This window comes from Chionomys nivalis, chromosome 4, assembly GCF_950005125.1.
Source record: "Chionomys nivalis chromosome 4, mChiNiv1.1, whole genome shotgun sequence".
Lineage (NCBI taxonomy): Eukaryota > Metazoa > Chordata > Mammalia > Rodentia > Cricetidae > Chionomys > Chionomys nivalis.
In genome coordinates, this window is record NC_080089.1 from 57,935,612 (window position 1) to 57,958,497 (window position 22,886).

At 52.1% G+C, this 22,886-nt stretch overlaps 1 protein-coding gene across 1 annotated transcript in view; it reads left to right on the plus strand.

The window, feature by feature from the left end:
- Hcn4 (hyperpolarization activated cyclic nucleotide gated potassium channel 4) overlaps positions 1-22,886 on the plus strand; it is a 39,862-nt gene that overhangs the window by 10,101 nt on the left and 6,875 nt on the right. The window contains exons 2-3 of the mRNA XM_057767343.1: positions 11,021-11,444; positions 21,265-21,426. Of these exons, the coding sequence (XP_057623326.1) occupies positions 11,021-11,444; positions 21,265-21,426 (586 nt within the window). The remainder of the gene's footprint in view (positions 1-11,020; positions 11,445-21,264; positions 21,427-22,886) is intronic.

Here is a 22,886-nt window from a genome sequence, read left to right on the forward strand (position 1 = left end):
TGTTACCTGTCTGCTCCTGCTGTTGCTGTGTGTGCACAACGAGCCTGCAGCTGCCTTGGAGGATGCTCCCTCCTCCTTCCCCACAAGGCCCAGAAGGCAGACACTGCTATCATAATGTCACTGAGTGTGTGGCCTGGAGCCCAGAAGTAATTACCCTGCAGTCCCCTTGAAGGCTGGAGCAGCCTTTGTCAATGATTAACACAGGTCCCTGGTCACTGACTGCCCAGTCAGCCATAGGTTTCTCCTTTCTGCAGTCCCTCAGAAGATAGGACACACCTGTGTTTCCCATGGGCACAGCAAAGACCTGCAGGCTCCCAGTTCTCATTGAATTTAGAATTGTGGTCTAGCTGAGAAGTTTTAGCAGATGAGCTAAGGTTAGTCCACCTGGAGTCCTTGCTTTTCCACCCTGCATTGACCTAAGTGTGAGTCCTCCCGTACCAGGAGTTTGTCCTCCCATCCTTATCCTGCCTAGCCATGGAACCCCAGCAAGCTCCTTCCCTCTCTCAGCATCCAGGGTCAGGACTTGGGCTAAGCCTGAGAAGAGAGCAGAGCTAATTGCACAAATAGGTATTGAGCCTGCAATCCTGACGCCATTAGTGCAAATTGAGCCAGCAGGGTCCTGCTGACCAGTGGAGCTGATGAGAAAGTACCTTGACTCTACTGAGCCATGCCAGGCCAGATCCTGCAGTTTTATAGCCTCCAGTCCTGGAGTAGTGGGGGCGTCTCTGGCATCTTTGTGCTGAGGACTTGCTAGCCCTTAGATGCAGGGAGCTTTCCATTGGTGCCCAGCCTGTAGAGTTTTAAGAAGACTTTCTTTGCTATGTTCCTTGGGCAGCCTCCCCAGGGACCAGCTTGGGGCAAGGGCTTCGTGGAAATGAGCTGAAATGTCATCGTGTTGCCTAAGGTCCTGACTGTGTTCCCATAGCTCCTAGGGGCAACGCCAGAGACTTGTCCACTCCTGGAAGCTCAGAGCTGGCCTTTCAAGAGCTCTCAGTGTTAGGACTCATGGAGACTGCAGGTCATGCTGGGTGGCTGTGGATGGAGGAACCCAAGGGCCAGTAGGTCTAACAGCTACAAAGTGACTGCCATTCCAGCCTCAGAGGCTCTTGGAACGCAACTTCTAGGACAGGGCCAGGGAAGAGCATGAGCATCAAAGGCGAGTCTAGCCATGCGGGTTTAGCTAAAGTCTTACTTCTCTGGCCTGTTTTCTCCATTTGAATATGAGAAGGACTAGGGTCGCATTTTACCAAGGTCCCAAAGCGTGGGTGGTGGCCACTGCAGTGTCTCCACGGGCTTTATGTAATCACACTGACTGGCCTCCCCAAAACGAGGCTAGGCAGGTTCAGTTCTAGGAAACACTCTGCCTTCCTTCACTTTTTTTCTGCTGTGGTAAAACACCATAGCCAAAAGCAACACGGGGAGGAGGGTTTATTTGACTTATGCATCTAGATCATAGCTCATCATGAAGGGAAGTCAGGGCAGGAACCTGGGAGCAGGAACTGATGCAGAGGCCGTGGAGGAGTGCTGCTTATGGAGTTTGCCCCTTGTGGCTTGCTCGGCCTGTGGTTTGTCTGTTTTATCAACTCAGAACTACCTGTCCAGGGGTAGTACCACCCACAGTGGTCTGGGCCCTTCCACATCGATCATCAATCAAGAAGATCACTTGCATACAGGTAATCTGACAGAGGCAAGTTTTCAATTGAAGTCTCTTTTCAAGATGACCCTAGCTTGCATAAAGTTGATGGAAACATAGCCAGTGCACATCTCTACTGCCTCGTGCCCCTGTGTGGTGGGCTCCCCTAAAGGCTGTCTGACCGTAAGCACCTGCTGGGATAGTTTCAGCTTGCCTCAGTCTTGTATTGACTCCCCAGGGCCCTAGTCAAATTCTGACTTCTCTGCCCATGCATGTCCAGTCCTGTCCCTCGTCTTTAGTGAACTGTGCCTTGCCTTTTCTTACACAGGCTGTTATAAAATCGGGCTGGGAGGGCCTTCGAGGATCTCAGCCCTCTCTTAGCCTCCTTGCTAAGATAGTTTTCCAGGGGATAACTAGAGACTCATCTGGCCCCAGGCCCTCAGAGCCCATGTTCTTCAGTGTGATCCTTACTGCTCAACTGACCCGTCTCGGCAAAGCAGGGTGGACAGCAAAATTTCACTTCCTCAATGGAGTCACTGTGGTCCAAACCCATTGGAGGGTGGGACAACTGGAGCCGTTTTCTCCTCCACTCTGATAGGCCTTTTTGCAAGGGCAGGTGAGCCTGGCTACCTAATTACCCTTGGGGGTGGGGTGGTTTTCGTGTGTCCTCTATAACAATAGTCTGTTTTTGTCTCACTCTCCTGAAGAGACGCGCAGACGGCTCCTAGGCAGTGGGACCTGAGCCTTCTTTGATTCTAATAAGTGTATCTAAGTTTGTTAAATGTTGGTCCTTTTCCCCATTTTCTTCAGACCGTCTTCTCTCTCTGGGTGTTGGAGCTCTAGCCTGAGGGAGCTCAGCATCTGACAACTTGGAGTATTGTAGAACAAGCAGATGTTCCTTGTTGTGCAGTTGTGTGTGTGTGTGTACTGTGTGCACACACGCATATGCATGTGTATATATTTTTAGTTTGTGCTTGTGTGTACAGACAAAGCATTCAGAGAACTCAACCCCTGGGAAAAGCAAGGCGTTATCATCTTGAATTCTTAGCAGCCAGGCTAGGAGGAAGACATGTCTTCGAGAGGTATAGTTAACAGTTCGTTCCCAGGGAAATCTACAATCCTCATGGCTCCTGAAGCTCCCAGAAGAACCCTGGCTCTGGGCCTGCCTTTCAAGGGGTCCCTGTCTTTCTTCCATCCAGGCATCAGGCTGAGGCCTCTGAGCCGCACTGTTTTCCTTTTCTTCTCCAGGCTCAGCCCTCTCCTCGGCCTCTGTGGCCTCTGTGGTACCTTCAGTGTGCCTGACCTTGCCCTCTCTGTGTACTTATGGGGACTCTGAGGAGGACTTTGAGAGAAAGGGAATACCGAGAGACACAAAGAGAACTGAGATCCTGTGGGCTCCTGGCCCCATCTTCTTCCATATTGCAGGCCTCAAGCCACAGTCCTGATCCCTGGACACACTACCCTCCCCCACCCTCGGTCCTCTTTGAGACTGTAGTAGCTAACAGGCCACACGGTCCCATTTTCCCTTTGAGCCTCAACTAAATTCCCTTCCGGCAGCCCACAGCTTCTGGGATGCAGAGCCAAATAAGTCCCATCTTCTCCCCCAGGTTAGGAAACAGCAACATTTGCCACTGAGTTGGCCTCCAGGTCGTCTCTCCTATGGGGCGGGTCTGCCCATCTCTCAGGCTGATTGCTGCTTGGCAGAGACTTCACAGGGTCCCCACAGCTCTCAGGTTAGGCCTTTTGTTGGCACAGAGTGATGATGGTGGGGATAATGGCCAGCGTGTACTGGTTACACACGCCGTATAGTGTGTTAGAAATAGTATCCCGCAGCCAGGGATACAGCTCCATTGATAGAGTGCTTGCATGGCACACTCAAAACCCCAGGTTCAGGGCCTGCCACCGCGTAAACCTCACATGGCGGCACACACCCGTAATCCCAGCACTCTGCAGGGAGGGAGGCCAGAGAATCGGAAGTTCAAAGTCATTCCAACCTAGGCTAAAAAAGACCCCAGGAAATAAGAGCATTTTAGCTAATTGCACCAAGATCACTGATGTAGGGACTAATGATCTTATTTTAAACCTAAGAAAACAGGTTCAGACAGTTGAACGTGACTTACCAAAGGCCACGCAGCCTGTCAGGAAAATAGCAGAGTACCTAGCCGCCATCCTGCTGCAGCCTGGCTCCTCAGAGTGTGCCCCTGGCCTAGCAACCTCAGCACAGCATGGAGCCTGTCAGCAACACAGATGCCAGGCTCTATCCTCAACTGCTAAGGCCAGGCCTTGGGCAGCCCCCCAGCTGTCTGTATCCCACCGCTGAAGGAACGTCATTTGGAAGGGGTGGTTCAGTCATTGTCCACAGTCTGCCTTGCCCCCATTGAGTAGCTGACACCAGTCTTCACTCCATCATGAGGGGCTGGGACCTTAGCCTTAGGAGAGAGAAGGAATAAAGGATCATTCAGGGGCTTACTATGAGAACTGAACAATTGTTACCCAAGTGAATGACAATTGAGGAGACAGTGGAGACACATGCTCACAGCCCAAGCCCAGCTGGCAACTCTTGGTTTTGAATCTGTGTCTGCAGCAGCCTAGGCAGCTGGGAGCAGCTACCTGGGAGCCCTGTGATTCTGAGTCAGAGATATTGAGGTGGGTTAAAAATAGAGCTCTGGTGGCCAGGCGGGGATGGGAGGAAGAGAGCAATGGCTCCACTGTTGTGGGGAGCCCCTAGGGCCTGAGGGGGGCTGGTCAGGAAGGAGGGGTAGAGGAGTGTGCTCCCCTCTAGAAACCTGAGCTGAGAGGGTGAAGGGAGATGGATAGGTCAGCTATGATTGGGGTGACATTAACATGCAAGCCCAGGGCAGAAGCCAGCAGGGTCTTCTCACCAGCAGGCAGCAGCCAACATATGACTGGGGTGTAAGGCAAAGGAAGGGGTAGCCCTGTCTAGGGGCACAGCCAACAGGAACCTGCGCAGAGAGCTGAGGGTGGCAGGGGTTCTGCCACAGTGGCCTGTGGCCTGCGGGCTGGACTCATGATTTTGGCTGTCGTCTTTAGAGAGTTTAAAATAAAAGGCTGAACTGGTGAAGTAGCTTGACCCTTGCCAAGCATGTGTGAGGCCTTGGGTTCAATCCCCAGTACAGCATAAAACCAGACGTGACAGCATGTGCCTGAAATTCTATCACTCAGGAGGTGGAGGCAGGATATTCGAGGTCACCCTCTGCTATACGTCCAGATGGAGTCTAACCTGGGATACATGAAACCAGTGAGGAAAAAAATGCTGGGAGAGGGGAAGGACTGGTGATGGCAAGAGAAGGGTCCAAGGCCCCTGGAGAGGGAAGAGGTCGATCTCCAGAGGCCGATGGAAGAGCCACAAGCTCCTTTGGGCTTAGAAGGAAAGGAAGAGAATGGAGAAAGGAGTCTAGTGGCAGAACGGGAAGGGAATCCTGGTGTCTTATCTCTTCTCGGTCGAGTGGAAGGCAGTGGTGTCTGCTAGTAGAAGGGACAATAGGTGACTTCAGAGTTTCTGGAAGAGGGGCCATGGGTTGGGGCGGGGCATCTGCTGTGGTCTCCTGGAAGGACCTGGCAGGGCTGAGGGCCCAGCTGAGAGTGGGGACAAGGGGTGCTCAGGAGCCTGGTTGTTTAGTTGAATGGGGTTGGGGCGCGTCCTGCTGAACCCCATGCAGACATGGAAAGGGAGATGCTCACCCAGGCCAGGGTTGTGTTTTTGTGAAGACTGTTCCAGAAAGTCAGCGTGACAGGTGAGAATGTGCTTAGGGAAGTGGTAGGGCTGGACAATCGTGTTTGGGACAGGCAGCTCTTTGGGGGAGGATCTGAAGAGTCAGCAGACTGTAGCTCCTGGGACCCTGAGGCTAACCAAGCACAACTGCAGAAATCAGGAGGAAGGGAGGGCGGAGAGGCCGTGCACTGAAAATGCAAAGCTGGAGCAACTGGAGGTGCCTGCTGGTCTAGTGTGTGTGGCTGCAGCGGACAACTAAGAGGGGTCGTTATCACTGAGACTTCCAGCTCCCAGGAGTCTGGGTTTGTCTGAATCTGTGGTATAGAATGGAAGTCATCTAGAGTGGTGGCAGGACAGAATGCAGCAGAAGGTTGCAAGCCAGGTGCCGGGATTGCCACAGTCCCCATGGGTAGCAGATGAATGCTGGAGGGTGGCCAAGAGATGACAGGATGCCCAAAGGATCCGACAGACATTTCTACCAGAGGCAGGTAGTGACAGCAGGAGGCAGGGGAGGATGCTGGCTCACCCTGACCTTGAGGTTTGAGGGGCTCGGTGGAGAGTGATGGTCTAGGTTTGTTAAGCGGGGGAATGTGGATGGGTCAGAAGAAAACGAAGAGGCTGAGGAGGAAGGAATCATGGAAGAGTGTCCAGTAAAGAATTGGAGGGGGGCAGAGTTTGGGAGTAATAAAATACCGCCAGCCTAACTCCTATTTCTGTGGAGTAGTTAGGGCAGGATTCTGGAATCACGCTGTTTGCCCTTGAATCCTTGATCCACTGTATATATAGTAAGTTCTCAGCCTGATGAGCCTCAGTCTCCTTGTCTGTAAAAAGGGCATAACCAGTGTCTGCATCTTAGTGTCTTGCAAGGACTAAAGAAGACAGCCCACATACAGATCAGTGCCTGGCAGGTAGCAGGTGCCTAACAGCTCCTGACTGCTGCCCCACATCTTACTGTCTGTTGCCACAGGGAAGTTCCTTTGCTGAACAGAAAAACTGGCAGGCAGTACACGATTGGAGGAGATTGTCTCAGCTCCTGTCACTTTTCTGAGACTTGACGACTTCTGGGTTCTGTGATTTGTTGAAGGGCTAGCAAGGAGAGTAGGTGGAGAAGTTGAGGATGAAGGGGCGGGGGGAATCTGCTAACACAGAAGCCCAAGGCAGGGAACACAGGCCAGCCTTATGAAGATGAAGACATTGAGCCTTGGACAAGGGGGACAAGGGAGAGGACTTCAAAAGCTAATGTCTTCAGAGGAGCAAGACTGTGGATGAGAAGGAGCCTGGGAGGGGAGGACCATGGTCTTGTTGGCTACTTTGAAGGAGCTAAGAGTCAGAAGAGGGAAGGGGTGGCTGGGCTGCCAGGCGAAGGAGCTTGGGCCTTCTGCAGTACAGGTTCCCATAGGGTTCGGATCAATGGTCACTTGCTCATGACTTGGAAAGTTAATGCAAGAATGGAGGGTGGGGGCCAGGTAAGAGGGAGGGGCAAGGGTGCAGAGATTCAGATCTGTGGCAGAAAGGGTGCTTTGAGACATCATAGGAGAAGCCAGAGAAGACCCAATAACTTCCGAGGGACTTGTGAGGACAGGTAGGGTAAGGGAGGTGTGTAGAGAGCTGCTAGGAGATTGTGAGCCTTGGGTGCAGTGACAGATACGCAGGTTGTACCTTTCAGCTTGGAGGAGGATGCTGAGTTCAGCTGTGTACTCACTGGGTATAGAGACAGCTGGCCCTCCAGGTGGGCACATTGCACAGGCAGGTGGGAAGGTAGGTCTGGTGCTGGGAGGAGAGTGGGGGCCTGGAGCAGGGACCATCTGCACACAGGAACACGAAGAGATGGGGTGCTGCTTAACAGGGTAGAGGACCAGGACTACAGTCAAAATCCAGGGACCCAGGACCAAAGACTTGCCCTTCAGAAGCCTGCTGCCTGCTAAGAGGTGGGGCCAGGCCTCAAGCTGGCCGAGACTTTGGGTTAGAGGTTAAAGAGGCCCAGAGGAGGTAGCTCAGATGAACATGGAATGATGGGAAAGATTTGAATGGCAAGACGGTGGCATTCTCTTTCTTCTGGCAGACAGAATTCGTGGGGGATAATCATTTGTGCCAAAAGATGTGTACAAGTGGGTATGGCTGAAGGTGCATGTGAGGAAAATGGGGACACAGACAAGTGTTTACAAAACACACACGTGTGTATGCATGATGTGCAGTCTGTGGTGCACACACACGTGTCTGTTTGCCTACATATTTGCTCACAAGCAAGCATGAGCTTGTGGGGAAACGAGACTAGAGGAAGCCATTTTCTTCAGCCCGCATGGAAGGAGAGGGTTCTTTGTCTAGTCCCAGAGTCTCTGAGTTCAAAGTCAGGAGCTGCCATCTTCCCTGCCCTCATCTCCATAGAGGGTAGCTCCTCCCCATGGGATACCCATGGGGTAGACCACCCTGTGAAGTAATCCAGACACCATGGCAAAGGGCTGTTTGCCTATCTGCTATTACTCAGTCACTCTACACATGGGTCCTGGTCCCTCCGTGTCAGCTTCTGGACCTCCACTCCCAGCCATCTGCCTGATCGATCCAAAGACGAGGTAAAGCCCAAGGCCTGGGAGACAATCTGACACCTAACCTGACCAGAACCCAGCTGTTGCTTTCTGACCAGAACTCATCCGCACTGGAAGGGACAGGCACTTGAGCGCCGCAGAGACCCAGACCTCTAATTCTGTCGTGTACCAGTCCCACAGTGTCTTGGTCTGACTGCCTATTGCCTCCCTATCGCAGCCTGGTGCCTGCTACCATGGTTGGCCATCTTGGATTGTGATGTTATTTCTGAGTGGTGTTGGGGGCAGCAGTGTGCTGTGGGAACATTGGGCACCTATCTTGTGGTTTCAAAAATGCTACTATCCCCTTTGACTTTAGTTTTCTCTTCTGAAGGATAGGTACAATTGTTTCTGGCTGACAGTCAGCTAATGACCACGTGACTTTTAACCCTGGAGAGATCTTCTGTCCCCCCCATCCAGACCAGACCTTAGGAAGCCCTGATATCAGGAAGCTCAGTCCTCTCAGATTTTCCCCAATAACCCTTTCTTCTTCTGCATCTGGGGCAGGGGTGCATGTACCTTGGTAGGACCCTCTCCACCCTGACTCAGTTCAAGGAAGGTTCATCTGTCCCCTGCACCCCACAGAGCTGCCTAACCCCCAACCCAGACTCTGGTTTAATTGACCTCTCCGAATCTTGTCTCTGCTCCTCATAAGCCGTATGGCCCTGGGAAAATGCTTCTCTTTGAGCCTCGGTGCTATCATCTGTAGAGCACAGACAGTGGTAACTGTGGTACAATTGTGAGAGTTAGATGGTCCAATTCATGGAAAGCACAAAGTTAAGTACTCAATCCTTGTGGAGTGTTTGGGGACTCTTTACAAATAAAGGCTTTTCTGTCTTCAAGGAGCCACCAATAAAAAGTCCTAGTCATGGGAAGGATACTTCTGGCCACCCGGACTGGGCGTGTAAAGAGACTACTGAAGATGCCAGCAGGGAGGCTGTTGCCAAGCTCCCCTGGCTGGGCCTGCAGACTGGGGCTGGCAGGCGTGACGGGCACTGTCCATGGTGCTGAACACAATTTTGGGCTCAATTCAGAGATTTGTGCAACCATCTGGCAAAGAGCATAGAGTCACTGTCTACAAGGCCAAGGGCAGTTCCCAGAGCCCGAATCTTCTCACCTTCTCCGGCAGCGCTTTCCCGGTTTCTCCCGTCATGGTTACCAAGAGCCACCTCTTCAGATGCCCAGCTGCATCAGATGGTTTCTTAGACCCCAAGGCTACTCCTGCAAGGGGACCGTGAGTCCCCTCAAGTCAAGGCATTTGAATGCAGAGGCAAACAGATGCTGTCATCTGATCAGTCAGGTGCTGTGGTCCCTGGCTTCTTCCGTTTATTACAGGTTCCCCTCTGGCCCTACTTCCAGTAGAAGTTTTGCTCCAGCTTGTCACTGGAGGGTCCATCTTTCACCTCTCATATCTTTCCTGCCAGTCGATTGACAGAAATCATTTATTTACCCACTTAATAATAAGTGGCATGTGTCAGAGCATTTTCCTGGTCTCAGTTTACTTGGTTCTTCTGACAAGTTTTGCTGGCGCGGTGTGTGCGTCAATGAGAATCTGAACAGATGAGAAAAACAGAGGCAGGGGCAGATGCAGGGTTGGCCAGCCCTAGAAATCTAGCCCTTCCAGCAGGCTGATTTGCCCCTCACATAGCTTCTGGGATGCTCTGGGATGGTAGAAGGGAGAGCCACTATTCCGACCCCAGCCCAGATCGGCCAGAAATATCTGGAGCACCTGGAAACTCGAGATTGAAACAGTCAGAATGTAAGGAAATGGGTGGTTTCGTCTCATGCAATTTAGTTTTATGAAGACCAGTAAATGCAAACATTCTCCTGTTAATTACTGTCTTGAATTTGGTCTGTAATTGAGGGAACTAGAGCTGGGGAGGGGTGGGGTGTAGAAATCCGCCGGAGTGGCAGGCCTGCTGGAGTCAGCATTCCCAGCCGCTCTGCACCCAATCTGTTAATTTTAGAAACTCCTCTAGCCTGGGTATATTATTAGATTTGTGTACGAAGGGCCACATGGCCCTAAGTGGCTCCTCTGTGCCACCGTGTTTTTGTTTGTTTGCCCCAGGAGATTAAATGAAAAGGAATGATGGTTCTCTCTCTCTCTCTCTCTCTCTCTCTCTCTCTCTCTCTCTCTCTCTCTCTGTGTGTGTGTGTGTCTCTCTCTCTCTGTGTATGGGTGATTTCATGCTGTGTGCGTGTGTGAATGGGGATACCTAGATGTGACTTTAATGAGTATATGCATCTGTCTTTGAGTGACTCGTGTGTGACTGGGCAGAGTGTACCCAGATCAAGAACGCTCCGTAGAAGCTGAAGTTTGACCCACAGCTCACTGGTGGATGCGCCGTGTGTATGAAGTGTGTGGAGGTGTATGACTGCTGGGTAACACCCCCATATCCATGTGCAAACTGGGCAGAGAGATGGGAAAGGCATTTTATGAGGAAGAGGGACGCTGTAGAGCTGAAGTGAGAGAAGTTAGGTCACGATTACAGGACTGCACAGTGAGGAAACAGAGGCCTAGACTGAGGAGCGTGGTCCTGCTGGATATCACATAGAATAACAGTGACAGAATCAAGCTGGAAGTCAAGCTTCTGCCTCCCAGGCACCTGCTGGGCGAGTGGACATCCCCTGGTCTCTTGGTCACGCTCTGTGGCATGGCTGTCTGACAGGCAGTCTCAGCCATAGCTAAACCTCGGGGAACCTCAGACTAGCCTGAGCCTGGGGAAGATGATGTCAGTTTCTTCTGTCACTAAGAAGTAGTTTCCTATTTGTCCCCTGAGGTCATTGTTTGGCTTGTTTTTCAGCTTGACTCTTTGGGGTGGGCTGAATGGGAAAGATGTGACACCTGAGGAGCTCACTGGAAGACAGGGGGTATCCTGGGTCACTGAAGAACCTCTGTCTGTGCCGTGCCCCGTGTTTGCAACCTCCACCCTTGCCCTGAGGCTCACATGCCTGTGTCCCCAAGTGCCTCAGAACCCCCCAGGCTCTTCCCCATGTGCTTTCCCACAAGTTTCCTTTCTACTCTGTAGCTCATCCTCTCTTTCAGGGTGACTGACCCCTTGTTTCTCTGGGCAGATTTTACTGGGACCTGACGATGCTGCTGCTGATGGTGGGAAATCTGATCATCATTCCTGTGGGCATCACCTTCTTCAAGGATGAGAACACTACACCCTGGATCGTCTTCAACGTGGTGTCGGACACATTCTTCCTCATTGACTTGGTCCTCAACTTCCGCACGGGGATCGTGGTGGAGGACAACACAGAAATCATCCTTGACCCACAGCGGATTAAGATGAAGTACTTGAAGAGCTGGTTTGTGGTGGATTTTATCTCCTCCATCCCCGTGGACTACATCTTCCTTATCGTGGAGACTCGCATCGACTCCGAGGTCTACAAGACCGCGAGGGCTCTGCGCATCGTCCGCTTCACCAAGATCCTCAGCCTCCTGCGCCTCTTGCGGCTTTCCCGCCTCATTCGGTATATCCATCAGTGGGAAGAGGTGAGTCGTTGGACAGAACCTCTGCAGGAAGGCTGGGTTCCTGCCAACAAAGCAGAGCCAGTGGGTGCTCTCTGAGTGCCACGCACTGCACCCCTGTGTCTGCACTCTGTGCGCTGGCACCCAGTTCGCTTAGGGCAAGGGGCAGGAGGTTAAAATACACAAACCCACACAGAGAGAGAGACAGCGACACGGGTCATCCTTGAATTCCCCAAGAATGCCCCCTTTATTGTGTTCAGGGGCAGATTATGGAGAGATAGCCACGCCCCAGCCAAATCCACCTGAAACCACTCTCCTGCATCAGGAACTCCTGAAGGTCTCGTGCTCAGAGCTGCTGTAGGCACTCAGATCAGGGGATTACAAGAAATTCAGGATCTGGGGTCTCACTGCTTCCAACATCTGAGAATTGGAGATGACTTGCATGGCTATAGACGGCATGCCTGTTCCAAAAAGCATGCAAGCAAGCATTAGCAGTTTCAGGACTTCCTAGCCTGTTTCTATACAAAGCACTTTCCAGATTGCATCTCATTCAAGCCCATGATGATCACAAAGGGCACCACACAGATACCTGTAGACACTCATGCACATGCTATGTAGGAGTGGGACTGGGTTGTTGATGCTACAGAGTTATGTTAAATGCAGAAATCTGGATTTGGGGGGTACAGATTTTGTTGGCAAGTATCTTAGATTGGGTTTTTTTTAGAATGTTCTCCAACAGCCTGGTCTACAAGAGCTTCAGCCTGGTCTACAAGAGCTAGAGTTCCAGGACAGGCTCCAAAACCACAGAGGAAACCCTGTCTCAAAAAACCAAAAAAAAAAAAAAAGTTCTCCAAGATGGGGATTTTCATGAAAGTGATATTGTAGGGGGAGGGGAGGCATCTTTAGGAAAACACAGCAAGGAAAAAAGGGCAAGAGGGCCAGGAAAATGAGAAGTCAAGTGAGGGGAGACACCAAAGACCCGTGGGGAGTGCTGGCACAGTGCATACCACACCCTGGACTTGTCCTAGTCAGGAAAGTGTTGTAATAGGAGCAGCGGGGCTGCTTCCTGCCACCCGGCTAGCTTTAGCTTTACCCGAAATAATTACACGGAAACTGTATTCTTTTAAACACTGACTGGCCCATTAGTTCCAGCCTCTTATTGGCTAGCTTTTACATATTGATCTAACCCATTTCTAATATTCTGTGTAGTACCACAAGCTAGTGGCTTACCAGGGAGGATCTTAACCTGCGTCTGTGTCCTCCAGGAGAATCATGGCGACTGCCTGACTCGGCATTCTTTCTCCCGGAATTCTGTTCTGTTTACTCCGCCTACCTAATTTTCTGTCCTATCAAAGGCCAAGCAGTTTCTTTATTAATTAACCAATGAAAGCAACAGATAGATACAAGACCCACCTCCATCAGGAAAGGAAGCTGAGATGTTTACATTCCCTTGCTGGGGAGTCAGTAGTCCTGGGTATTCCAAGGTCTTGTGCCCACAGCCGAAACAGTTTCCAGATTCCACATAGGTGCTGGCTTCGGAGCCAAAAGTCCCTGGGTCACGGGAGTCCTGTGTATAAAACTGTAAGGAAATTCAAGAGTCTGAGGGCTATGGTTACAGAAACTAAATTTAGGAAAACCTCAGATGAATTTGATGGGTCTACACCATTCTGGAGATTTCAACTCACTCTGAGCTGGAGCGCTGGTCCATATAAGGCAAAGAGAAGGGCTAAGGCGTGGGAAAAGAGATGCCGGTGACTTTGCCGAGTGTTGGGGACTGAATTTGCTACCATCCTCGTTTGCTTTCTGTTGTTATAAACACCGTGACCTAAAGTAACTTAGAGAGAAAAGGGTTTATTTCATCTTAAAGCTCCACCATGAAGGAAGTCAGGGCAGGAGCTCACGGCAGAACCTGGGGGAGGTCACAGAAGAACACTGCTTAGTTACCAGCTCGCTCCCCAGGGCTTGCTCAGTTTGCTTTCTCAGACACCCGAGGACCACCTGCCCAGCCCTTTCCCACAGTGGCTGGTCCTTCCCACGTCACTCTTCCATTAAGAGAATGCCCCCAAGGGCTAGCCTGCAGGCCACACGGATGAGTACATTCTCTACTGAGATTCCTCCTCTCGGATGACTCTTGCTTGTGTCAAATTGACAAACACTACCGACACAGGTTCCCCATTTTGTTGGTGATAGCCAGCAGGCCTGGCTGGGAGCTTTCTCAGGTGTGTGTGTGTGGGGTGCGGGATATGCTGCATGAGACACTCACCTTGGCGTGCAGTTTAGACTGTGCTAAGCAATCTCATTGCCAAGGTGCCTCTCCCCACGGGCCTCCCTGTCTTCAGAACCCGTGCTTGGCTGGGCTGAAAGCCCACGATCAGGTTCCGACGTCCCTGCCCTCCAGCCCTGCGGCTGACGGCAGATTCAGGTCAGAGGCGTCGTGAACACACGTGCTGTGGAAGAAGTGTCTACACCAGCTCGGCAGAAGCTCTCCGCAGCAGAAATTCTCTCGGGCTTGGAAAATTTGCATGATTCCTGCTGACGAAGAGAGGCAATGACTGAACCAAGGTCACAAAGCGGCCCACTGGCAGAAGTGAGGCTGGATCCAGTTAGCTCCCTTGGCTCCCAGCAGTGTGGTTGTGCCTGCCTGGTGTAACAATACTTGGCTTTTAAATCCAACACACACACATTGCTTGACTCTGTGACCTTGGTACCACCTTGCATCTCTCAGCCTCATTTTTCTCTACCTATAAAATGAGTATAAGTAATATCTGGGTTTTTTTTTTTTTGGAGGCTTTTTCATGAGGTTTTCATAGAGAACTACTTAGCAAATGTCCCTTGGCACCAGTCTTAGTTATAGTGAACAAGGCAAATGGCAGAGTTCGTCACCCTCGTTTTCCAGGTGAAGAAACTGGTAATTGAAAGGTCCCCCTGCCCTACAGGTAGTCTTTATGGCCATGGGTCCCTGTCTCCTGGCCCATGACCTGTGATCTAGTAACATCCCCTCTGTTAGCAGGGAGCAGCCATGACGGGTGCCTGGGTTCCATTTGGTCTGAACCAGTCTTGCCAAGCATCTGCCTATGTGCTTTGTCCTGGACAGAGCCCTGGGTACTCAGCTGTAATAGCGAATACCAGAAGAGGGGTGGATCATGGGGAATTGAGCCTTGGTGCATGATGGGCTATATTTGAAGTTCCCAAGGGACAGCCAGTTACACAGAAGGACTGGTGAGCTGACCTACCGTGAGTGTCTGAAAGAAAGGAGGGTGGTATTTTTCTCAACGTGACCTGGCAGGCTTCTCTCCTTGTGGAAAGACAGGACCCAGGTGAACCCTTCAGACCCAGAGCTCACTCCATCCCTTCTCCCTCCCCAGGCCCACGGCTAGACTCAGGAGTAGCAGCCCTTTCCTTTCGTCGGCATTGGTTTGGGTCACCAGGTCCCATCACCCCTGGGGTCAACCTCCCTCCTTACCTGGTGGGAGTTGATAGAGTGGCCTGTGGCTGGGCTAGCTGCCCCTGGGGCAGAGAAAAACCTGCACTGTCCCTGCACCCTAGGCTATGGGAACTCAGACCCAGGGCTGCTGTCTCCGTTACCCCTCCGGCCTGGCTGCCCTCTGGGTTATCCAGACCTCACTGGGCAGGCTACAGTCCTAGGCCTTCCCTGGGGACGACAGAGGTCCCAGGGAGCCCGAGGCCCTGAACTGAATGCTGCTTCCGCATGGTGTGGGCAGGAAGGAGATCCCAGGTGGCCAGATGGACGGCTCCATACTCCTGCACTCTCGCCCTTAGCTCTTCTGCAGCTTAGGAGGAAACTGCTTTGAGCTGGTTTCTGCCTGTACTCAGCCCAGCCAAGGGCTCCCCTGGGATTAGAGTGGGGTTTCCCAGCTGGCCCAAGAAACCCCACCTCTGGATCCCTCGTAGCCCATTCTTCTCTCCAGGTGTCTCCCAGCCTCAGCTTGCTGGACAGTGGCATCAGAAAGACCCTCTGACCCATATCTACGTAAGAGCTAGGGGATAGAACAGGTGGGGATGTAGACAAAATCCTGTCCTATCTCCTCTTCAAATCCCTACGTAATTTCTTTCTTTGGGGGGCAGGGTTCAATTTCTAAGGAATCAGGAGTGCATTGGTGTTTTCTGAGGTTGGGGTGTTCAGGCCATGGTTGTCTTTCTTGGGAGTGGTGGTGTTAGCTGACCCCAAGGGCCTGACTGACTGACAGGCCCTGAAGGAGGAAACTCTAGGGTGGGGCTGAGGAGTCAGCTTGCCCAAGGCTCCCTAGTGAAAATGTGGAGTCTCCAGGTACCTGATCTCCCGGCCTTCCCTGAGTCCTCCAGCCAGCCCAGCCCAGTTTTGCTGGAGTTTTCCCTAGACTTGGTAGCAGGGTGGGCAGAGTGGCTTAGGCTGGGCATAAGCTTCCTCTGTCCCTAGCGATCTAGGTCAGCAGTCTCCCTCAGAGCCTCTTCCAGCCAGCCTCTCCCCTCCCTCTGAGGTGTGAGCTTGTCGCAGGCACGCAGGCTATTGTTAGAAACCGTGGTCGCCCCCCTTCGGATGTTCCACTGCAAGCCTCAGCACGCCAAGAGACCCATCCCAGAAGCCGCCTTTCTCAGAAACCTGGCAGGATGCGGGCTAGGAGTAGGAAGCCAGGCCAAGGAGACCCCCTTCCTGTAGGACTCAAGTTCACCATCTCTCTCAGATTCTAATGGTTGACATCTCTGTGGGAAGCAGCCCTGGAGGACTGGGGCTGGCCCTACCTGCTAATGTCATCGTGGGCCCCCACTGTGACCCTCAGCCCAGAGCTGCAGGCCAGACACCCATGTACTGGCCTCTCTTGGATCTTGGCTGGTCCTTCATGTAGATGGTTGTTCCTCAGATGCCAGTAGGTGCTTGCTTATTTCCTTCAGGAGAAAATGAGTCTCTAGAAAAACTCAGCCAGGTCCAAGAAGAGGCCTGACTGGAAAATCCATGGCAATCTGAGGTCTGATCTATGTTGAGAAAGTAGCTCTGAAAGGGCTGGGCAGGAGACGAAAGGAAAGGAGCCAACATCCGTAGAGTACCTACTGTGTGCCACCGTCGGCCATTATTTCAGCTACTGCCCAAGATAGCTTTGGGTACAGGAGCTGGCAGTTAGAGGCCTGTTCCACAGGCAGGGAAACCGAGGTCCCCAGGGGGCATGCTAGGACATGGAATACATGTTGCTTTACCAGTGAAGCTGAAAAATTGCAGGAGTGGGCACAGGTTCCCAGAGTGCCTGGCAGGCAGAGGGTGAGTTCACTTGCCACCTGCCTGGTGAGTCTCTAGCAGCCTAGAAGGAAAAATGCTCAACCCCCTCGTCAGGGCCAACGTTGTAATAGGACGCCTTAATGAAATATAAAGCGCAAGGCAAATATTTGCCCCGTGCAGCTGACTGGCAGGTGGCATGTGGCCCTAGCCCGCCGTGGGGACCCAGCGCAGAACAACTTCTTTCAGCAATGGCCAGCCTCTCCTTGGCAACCATATCCTGGGTGCTGTCCAGTGAGGCAGCTCACACATGGGCATTCTGCTTCACTTGGCTCTGAGGTCACACACTTCTCCCCTACGTCCGGGTCACCTCAGCATCCACACCCTTCATCACTCGGTGCCGTACAGCGCTGCCCCAGGCTCTCTGTCCACCTGGAAGACAAGACACCATTATTCTTTCCGAAGAGGCCAAAGCAGGCTGTTTGAGCTGCTCTGCCTAGGCTGCACAGCCCTTTGGACAGCCGTGTATGTACTGGCTGGTACCTGCTTATCTTCAGCTCCATCACTGCCACTGTCTCCTTCACCTCTGTCTTTAAGCTCCCCTCGGTTTCCGAGACTCCGCCACGTGCTCCATGCCATAGTAACGGCGGAGACTGTGATGAAGGCGAAACTAGACAGGCTTTATCTTTGAAGAAGGTTGGTTATGAAGAAAGCGCAGGGGAGTGGGGCTGGAATGTGGCTCAGGGCCAAAGCACCTGCTGCGCGAGTCCGGGCACCTGAGTTCAGACCTCAGGACCCACATGAAGCCGGAAGCTGAGGCTCATCCTTGCCATCCCAGTGTTCCTTCAGCTAGCTGAGGGACCAACAAGGTGAAGGCTGTCCTCTGACATCCACGCATGTGCACTGTGGTACATACAGCCCCCTAAAATAAAGTATCGAGGGTGCAGAGAGGAGGCTGCGTGAAACATGTCCATCCTGATGCTTCTGTCTTTATGACCCAGAGTGATTTGGAGAAAGAGCAGGAACTGTGGGCTGCGACAGTCTGAGATACTTTGCAGCCAGGCCTGAGGCTTCCTTTGGCTTCCATATGGTATCTGTTCATTCATTTAAGCACACACACATGCATGCAGGCAACCAACAGATGTTTTGTGTGCATTTCATGGAGGAATACAGATACAAAAGCCAGAGGGGGGTGTGGTTCGTTTTGTATGCCAGTTAATACGTCTCCTTTTAGATAGAGACAATACCACAGATGAAATCAGTCAGGGGAGAGTCCTGGGAAGGGCAGGAAGAGAGGGCCACTGTCTACTTCACATAGCAGTATGGGAGACCTTTCTGTGGATGCAGTAAGAGTCGGAGGCTGAGGAGCCAGAAGGACATGGGCAGATGGGATGGCAGACGTGACACTGGATCCCTGTGGCCCAGCAAGAGCTGGCTGGGGCGGGCATTCAAGGACCTGAGGGAGGCCACCGTAGCCAAAGGCAAAGGGCCAGGGGCAGAGCAGAGGAGATGAGGTGAGAAAGTAGCTGGGTCCCAGGATGCTGAAGCTATGGTCAGCAGGTGGTGTGTGATTTGAAATACCGACGGGGTCACTGGAGAGCTTCAAGTCAAAGGTGACACATCCTGCTTATATTTAAATCTTGTTTTTTATATAACGTGTTTTGATCATATTCTTTCCCCTCCCCAGCTGCTCCTCATCTCCCTACTTATCCAAATTCATGTTCTGTCACTCAAACCAAAATCAAAATCAAAACTAGAAGAAAAAAAACAATGAAAACATTGCTCATCTTGAAGAGCTAAATCTAGTTGCTTGGTGGAGAATGGGCTGGGGGGATGGAGCCCCACACAGTGTGCAGATTGTCCCTGTTTGATGGCTGCACAGTAGACACTTGAGGATGTCTCTACAGGAAGAGGAGCCTGAAGATCCTGTTTATGTTGCTGGCCTGTGCAGCCAGGGAAGAAGAGGCTTTGGATGTGTCCGTGTGTAGATAGACAAGGAAACAGCTGGGCACGCAATCCAATCTGTCACTCTTGTCTATTCATGTGTCCTAGACATAATCAACAAAAATAGGTCATCTCTGGGGCAGAGGGGAGAACAGAAGGAAGTTGCCCTTTCTCCAGTGAGGAGGTGCATTGTAGCTCTCCTTTGGAGGTCTCTTGTGATGGACAGTGGGAATACACCATGGGGAGTCCCTTCGACAGTGAGATTCTATATAGGGTATAGCTAGACAGGTCCCCTCTAATGCAGTCCATAGCCAAGAAACACTCCACAGAATTGTGCTGCCCTGATAAACCAGGCGTGGGAGGAGGCAGGAGCTGTGCTGCTAGTCACAGCCTCTGACTTCTCTGACCTTTGGGCCCCACTCAGCCTCCTCTGTTGCTGGATTTCCATGTTCCCAGATCTCTTTTCCTGTGTGTGGCTGACTCTGAGCTTGGGTGGGCAGGGGCAAACTTCCTCCCTGCCCCCGCCCCATATGGAAGGGGCTTTCTTGGGTACCAACTAACACACAGTGGCCTCCTGGAGACATGGAGTAGTAGAGAGTCAAGAGTTTTTCTGAAGGCACAGCCTTGAGATTGTCCTACGAGCCCTTCACTCTAGAGGGACCTCTGCCTGCAGGAAAACACCTGGAAGGCTCACTGAAATTCTTTCTAGACCACGCAGTGCTTGAGGGGGAGGGTGTGGTATTGGAAGCTAGCATCCCCTAGCTAAACAGTTCAAAGCTAACTTCTGGAGCCTGTGAGATCTGTGCTCCCAGTGTCCTGCCCAGTGCCTGTACCTGAGATCTGTGCTCCCAAGGTGCTGCCTTGTGCCTGTACCTGATATCTGTGCTCCCAAGGTGCTGCCCTGTGCCTGTACACTCCCTTGACCTCAAGTCATTTGCCACAGGGACAGTCCAAAAAGAGGAACTAGTTGAGCCACGCTCTGATATGGTCCCCTCCTCTGTGTGTGTGTGTGTGTGTGTGTGTGTGTGTGTGTGTGAGAGAGAGAGAGAGAGAGAGAGAGAGAGAGAGAGAGAGAGAGAGAGAGAGAGATTTCTTGGTGTCATTTTTCTTGTTATTGAGACAAAGTCTCTCCCTGGTCTAACCTCACCAAGTAGACTAAGCTGACTGGCCCGTGAGCCCCAGGGATCCTACTCCTCTGCCTTTTCAGTGCTGGGATTACAAGAGCATGCAACTACCTAGGTTTTTAATGTGGGTTCTGGGGATCAAATGAAGGCCTTCAAAGCCATCTCCCCAGCCCCTGGTGTGGTTTTCTGGCAGTTCTAGCTTTAAGCCTGGCTCTTCCTCAGGGCGTTGTGCTGGTAGGGTCTATGAGAGTGGGGCCAGAGAACATACACTGGTTAACAGTTTGTCAGCCCAGTTCAGCTGTGAAGATCTATGGTTTATGGAATTCCCTTGTGCTGCGTTAGGGACAAGTCTGCTTCTGTGGGTCCCAGCTCATACACACCCTTGAGGCTGCTGCCCTGCCTGCTGTGGCCACTGTCTCTGCTGTTAGTGCCTTAGGGCCCTCAGACCAAGAACTGAAATACTAGAGTCTGACTCCGGACCTAAGATTCCCCTTCTGGAATGGGCTTGGGTCTTAAATGGCATCTCCAGGTTTATAATTTGTGCCCAAAGCCACCCATCCAGAAGGAATGCATTTTTCTAGGGACAGTATGGAGGGATCAGAACTAGGGACAGATAGCTGGAGGGCTCCCAGCGTCTCCCAGACTAGAGGCAAGGCCAGACCTTCTGCAGACTTCCTAACCTCTCCCCATCCTCTCCCAGCCCTGTAACCTTGGGGTCCCTGACAAGCTCAAGTCTCTGCTGTACATTGGTGTATGGCAGCTTTGGAGGAAGAGCTGGGACCAGAGAGGCTACAATGCACCCGTCATGGCCAGACCATGCCGCACTGCAGCTTGGCACACAGAGCCACACATGGAGATGGACAGGCTGCCGTGGGCTGGGGTGGAGGCACTGTGGTTCCTGATTCAAGTGTAAGAAACAGCAGTACTACTATTGTGTAAGAACTAATCATGAAGGTTAATTATTAATAACATTGTCTCACAGTGGCTTGTGATTTATTGAATACTTCTAAACTCAGTACTAAGTATTTCATATGTATAATTTAATTCTTTTGACAACCACTCAGTCATGAATTTTTCTCACCATTTTCTGTGTGAGGAAACACGATTAAAGAGAGATTCCTTAAGGTTTCACAGCTAGGAATTGGGTCAGAACTAGGTCTGGGGTCAAAACCTATCTGAACATGGAGCCTGTGGGTTCCCAGGACTGGGCCCTGATATTCCAGTAACAGATTTAGGGAACACTCATGTCTAGGGCCTGACTCCAGAACATGGTTCAAAGCATGCCTCAGGCTACGTGGTCTGTCCCTGGTGTCCACAGGCCCTCAGCAAGCTGATGAGGTGGCCTCTCTGCCCACGTTTTGTCCTGGAGAGCGGCGCCTCCCACGGGAGAATATCTATATCTGCATGGATGCCGGGAGTGTCACCACGGCACCCTCTGTCTTGACTCTTCTGAGCCTTACGCATCATCTTCCCTACCCAGCCCCGGCCTGCACACACACACACACACACACACACACACACACACACACTCTAACCGCTCACTTGTCTTGGCCATGGCTTGCCTCCGCAGATCTTCCACATGACCTATGACTTGGCCAGTGCTGTGGTGCGCATCGTGAACCTCATTGGCATGATGCTCCTGCTCTGCCACTGGGATGGCTGCCTGCAGTTCCTGGTGCCCATGCTGCAGGACTTCCCCCATGACTGCTGGGTGTCCATCAACGGCATGGTGGTGAGTACACTCCTTCCTCTGGGCACGGAGTCTCCTCATCCCTAAGCAGGGATGGATAGAGAGGCTGTGCAACTCCTGAATCCCAGCATGGGGGTGGGACCCTCTGTTCTTTTCCGTTTGAGCTGCCCCTCCTGACACAAGCAGCCATCCACAGCGATCTTGGCTGTGGATTGTTCTTGCCACCTTCTAACTTTTCCCATTTCAGTCATGCACTGTAACAGCTAGTCTGGCTTTACCCAAGGAGACTGAGATTTGGACTATCCTGAGTTGTGGGAGTGTGACCGAACTGAGCTGATGGCTCCTGCCTCCCTAACCACGCTCCCTAGAAGCTGAGCTGAGAAAACCCAAAGGCCACGAGGGCGCTGTTAGTAGCACAGACTCCAGGCTTGCACACAGCCACTCACTGCATAGCCCGAATGCTCCAACCCCCTGAATAGACCCACCTCCCAGCCACCTGGCAGTACTGAGCATGGCAAGTGGGCAGGTTGTAGAATGACCCTCTCCAACATTGTAAGTGGATGAGAGAATTGGATGATGAGAGAATTCAAAAGCCATAGGACAGAACCCCCAGCTACAAATAGGAAGGGTCCCCAAGAAGGGCTCCCTATGGGTATTTTTCTGTCTTTGGTGAACCCCCTGCCTCTCCTCCTAGTTAGTCTGGTGTGGTCTGAAAGCAAATCCCCAGGGCCCCAGGGGATGAAAAACTGGCTTTAAAAGAGGTGAAAGAGACCCCGAGGCATCTTCGGCATCAAACAGACCTTTACAAAACAGCCTTTTGATGAGCTAAGTGTAAGGGAATCAGCCAGATGGGTTGAATTTCCCTTGTTCCCAGAGGCTCAGCAGTGTGGCCGGAAGCCCTGACAGGAGGCAGTTGGGGGCTGCCCCTAATCTTCAAGGCAAGGGCCCAGGCGTATTCCACCCCTGGAGAGCATCTCTACCGACCCTACAGGCTCTAGTGGGGAAAGGGCCAAGGACAGAGTTCATCTAGTGGTCCCTCTTATGGGGGCATTTCTTCTGTGTGTGTGAAGGTAACAGGCCCACACATACCTTTAGTGAATTTGGTGAATCCAAGAGGTGGCCTTTCTGAGCCCAGTGCTCCCACAAGGAGCCTTCCTTCAGACACCGACTGGCTTCGCGGACGAAAATAGCCAAGACTCCCTCCCATCTCCCTCCTCCCGGCCCACACACTGTGGACTCAGGAGAGTCCACCTTCAGGGCCAGTGGCAGGAGAATCAGGGGCCATAGCCCTAGGCAGATGAGGGCAGGGTTCTGAGAGCGACAGGAAGCCCCAACTGCTGCTCACCCAAAATGAGGACAGTGATGTCAGCTCCTGCAGAGCCGTGCCCCCCAGGGGAAGCATCACTAGCTTTATAATTGAGGTCAGTGGGGAAATGGGCTTCATTTGGCAGCTGTTTAGGGATAGGGGATGAAGCTACTCGGTGAGGGAAGACAGCAGGGTA